This window comes from Otolemur garnettii, unplaced genomic scaffold (genome assembly GCF_000181295.1).
Source record: "Otolemur garnettii isolate 467f Iridium unplaced genomic scaffold, OtoGar3 scaffold00045, whole genome shotgun sequence".
NCBI lineage: Eukaryota > Metazoa > Chordata > Mammalia > Primates > Galagidae > Otolemur > Otolemur garnettii.
In genome coordinates this window covers 4767324-4769495 of record NW_003852440.1, presented here as the reverse complement: position 1 = coordinate 4769495, position 2172 = coordinate 4767324, and the positions used below count along the sequence as shown (strand labels likewise).

Sequence of the window (2172 nt, the reverse complement as noted above, 5' to 3'; positions counted from 1 at the left end):
CCAGCCCAGGCCTGCTAAACAACAATGGCAACTGCAAGAACAAAATGCTGGGTGTTATAGAGGGCACCTATAGTCCTAGCTATTTGGAAGGCTGAGGCAAGAGAATCATTTAAGTCTAAGAGTTGGAGGTTGCTGTGAGCTATGACGCTACGGCACTCTACCGAGGGCAACATAATGAGACTGTCTCAAAAAAAAAAAAAAGTCAATTATACAAGCAGCCATTATTAATATTAAGAGTCTAGGGGTGGCACCTGTGGCTCAAAGGAGTAGGGCCAGCCCCATATGCCGGAGGTGGCGGGTTCAAACCCAGCCCCTGCCAAAAACTGCAAAAAAAAAAAAGAGTCTACCCAGCTACTTGGGAGGCGGAGGCAGGAGAATTGCTTGAGCCTAGGAGTTGGAGGTTGCTGTAAATTGTGATGTCACAGCACTCTACCCAGGGTGACAACTTGAGGCTCTGTCTCAAAAAAAAAAAAAAAGTCTATTATGTGTCTGGCAGACCCTAGGGGGGAAAGCAAAGTGGATGAGTATGGGTCTGTAAAGCTGCAAGGAAAAATCATTTTTCTCTTTTATTTAGAATGGCACCAGACCTCCACTAGATGCTGATGTAAATTTGGAAGCAGTTGCTGGTGACCTTCGCTGTGATTGCTATACGTAAGTGTTTAAATCTGATGTCAATTAAGGGCCTCAGTTTGCTCATCTACAAAATGAAAACAATCAGCAGACTGACAGGAGGATTACATGCATACCTTGTAAAGCTCCCGGTGTAGTGTCTAGCTCAGGGGTTTTCAACCTTTTTTATCTCATGTCACACTTGAACCTATAGTTAAACTTCTTTGGCACACTTAAATTATGATGAATACAAAAAAGAGTTAAGAAAAAAGAATATACTTACTGTGCTTTGAACACCTTCAAAAATAATTATAATGATCTTTAAAACTTTTCATAGTGCCTGGGTTGAAAATCACTGGTCTAAACTTCTTGCTATTTCCTTCTTAGAGAAGGGAATGCACATTTGCAGGCTCTGAAGGGACTGCGGGGAACAGGAAGGTCCTTTTGTTGTTGAGTCTTGGTTCTCCAGCTACCTATACACCACTGGAGTTCTTTACAGATTATCTGTCCTTTTTTTTTTATTTTTGGAGACAAAGTCTCTCTTGGTCACCTTTGGTAAGTGCAGTGGCATCTTAGATCACAGCAACCTCAAATCCTTGGGTTCAAGTGCTCCTCTTGCCTTAGCCTCCCAAGTTGCTGACTACGACACCCATTCCAAGGCTCAGCCATTTTTTAGAGACATGGTCTCACTGTTGCTCAGGCTGGTCTCAAACTCATGAGTGCAGGCAGTCTACCTGCCTTGGCCTTCCAAAATGCTTGGATTACACACATAAACCACCGCGCTCAGCCCACATCTGTCTGTTCTTCCCGAATACATGGGTATTTGAGCAGATGTTTTATGATTTGCTGCCAAATTGTCCAGGTGCTTCAGCTCTAAAAAGAGACTAATTTACAAATGCCACAGAATGCATTTTTATGCCACACCTTTTCTTTTCTTTTCTTTTCTTTTTTTATTAAATCATAGCTGTGTAGATTAATGCAGTCATGGGGTACAGTGTGCTAGTTTTATATACAATTTGAAATACTTTCATCAAACTGGTTAACATAGCCTTCATGGCATCCTCTTAGTTATTGTGGGGTTTTTTTGTTTTTTTTTTTTTTGAGACAGAGCCTTAAGCTATCCCCCTGGACAGAGTGCCCTGGCACCACAGCTCACAGCAACCTCCAACTCCTGGGCTCAAGCGAGTCTCCTGCCTCAGCCTCCCAAGTAGCTGGGACCACAAGCGCCTGCCACAACGCCTGGCTATTTTTTTTGGTTGTAGCCGTCATTGTTGTTTGGCGGCCTGGGCTGGATTTGAACCCTCCACCTTAGGTGTATGTGGCTGGCACCTTAGCCACTTGAGCCACAGGTGCAGAGCCTTTTCATATGTTTTAAAGTATATTTGTTGGTGGGTGGCACCCATAACTCGGTGGGTGGGGCACCAGCCACATACACCGAGGCTGGCAGATTTGAACCTGGCCCAGGACAGCTAAAACAACAATGACAACAAGAACAACAACAAAAAAATAACCAGGCATTGTGGCTGGTGCCTGTAGTCCCAGCTACTTGGGAGGCTGAGACAA

The 2172-nt window shown here is 44.0% G+C and overlaps 1 protein-coding gene across 1 annotated transcript in view; it reads left to right on the top strand.

The window, feature by feature from the left end:
- Positions 1 to 655, top strand: part of NVL (nuclear VCP-like) — an 89772-nt gene extending 89117 nt beyond the window's left edge. The window contains exon 17 of the mRNA XM_023513920.1: positions 575 to 655. Coding sequence (XP_023369688.1) covers positions 575 to 655 — 81 coding nt within the window. The remainder of the gene's footprint in view (positions 1 to 574) is intronic.
- The last annotated feature ends 1517 nt before the right edge of the window (positions 656 to 2172 follow it).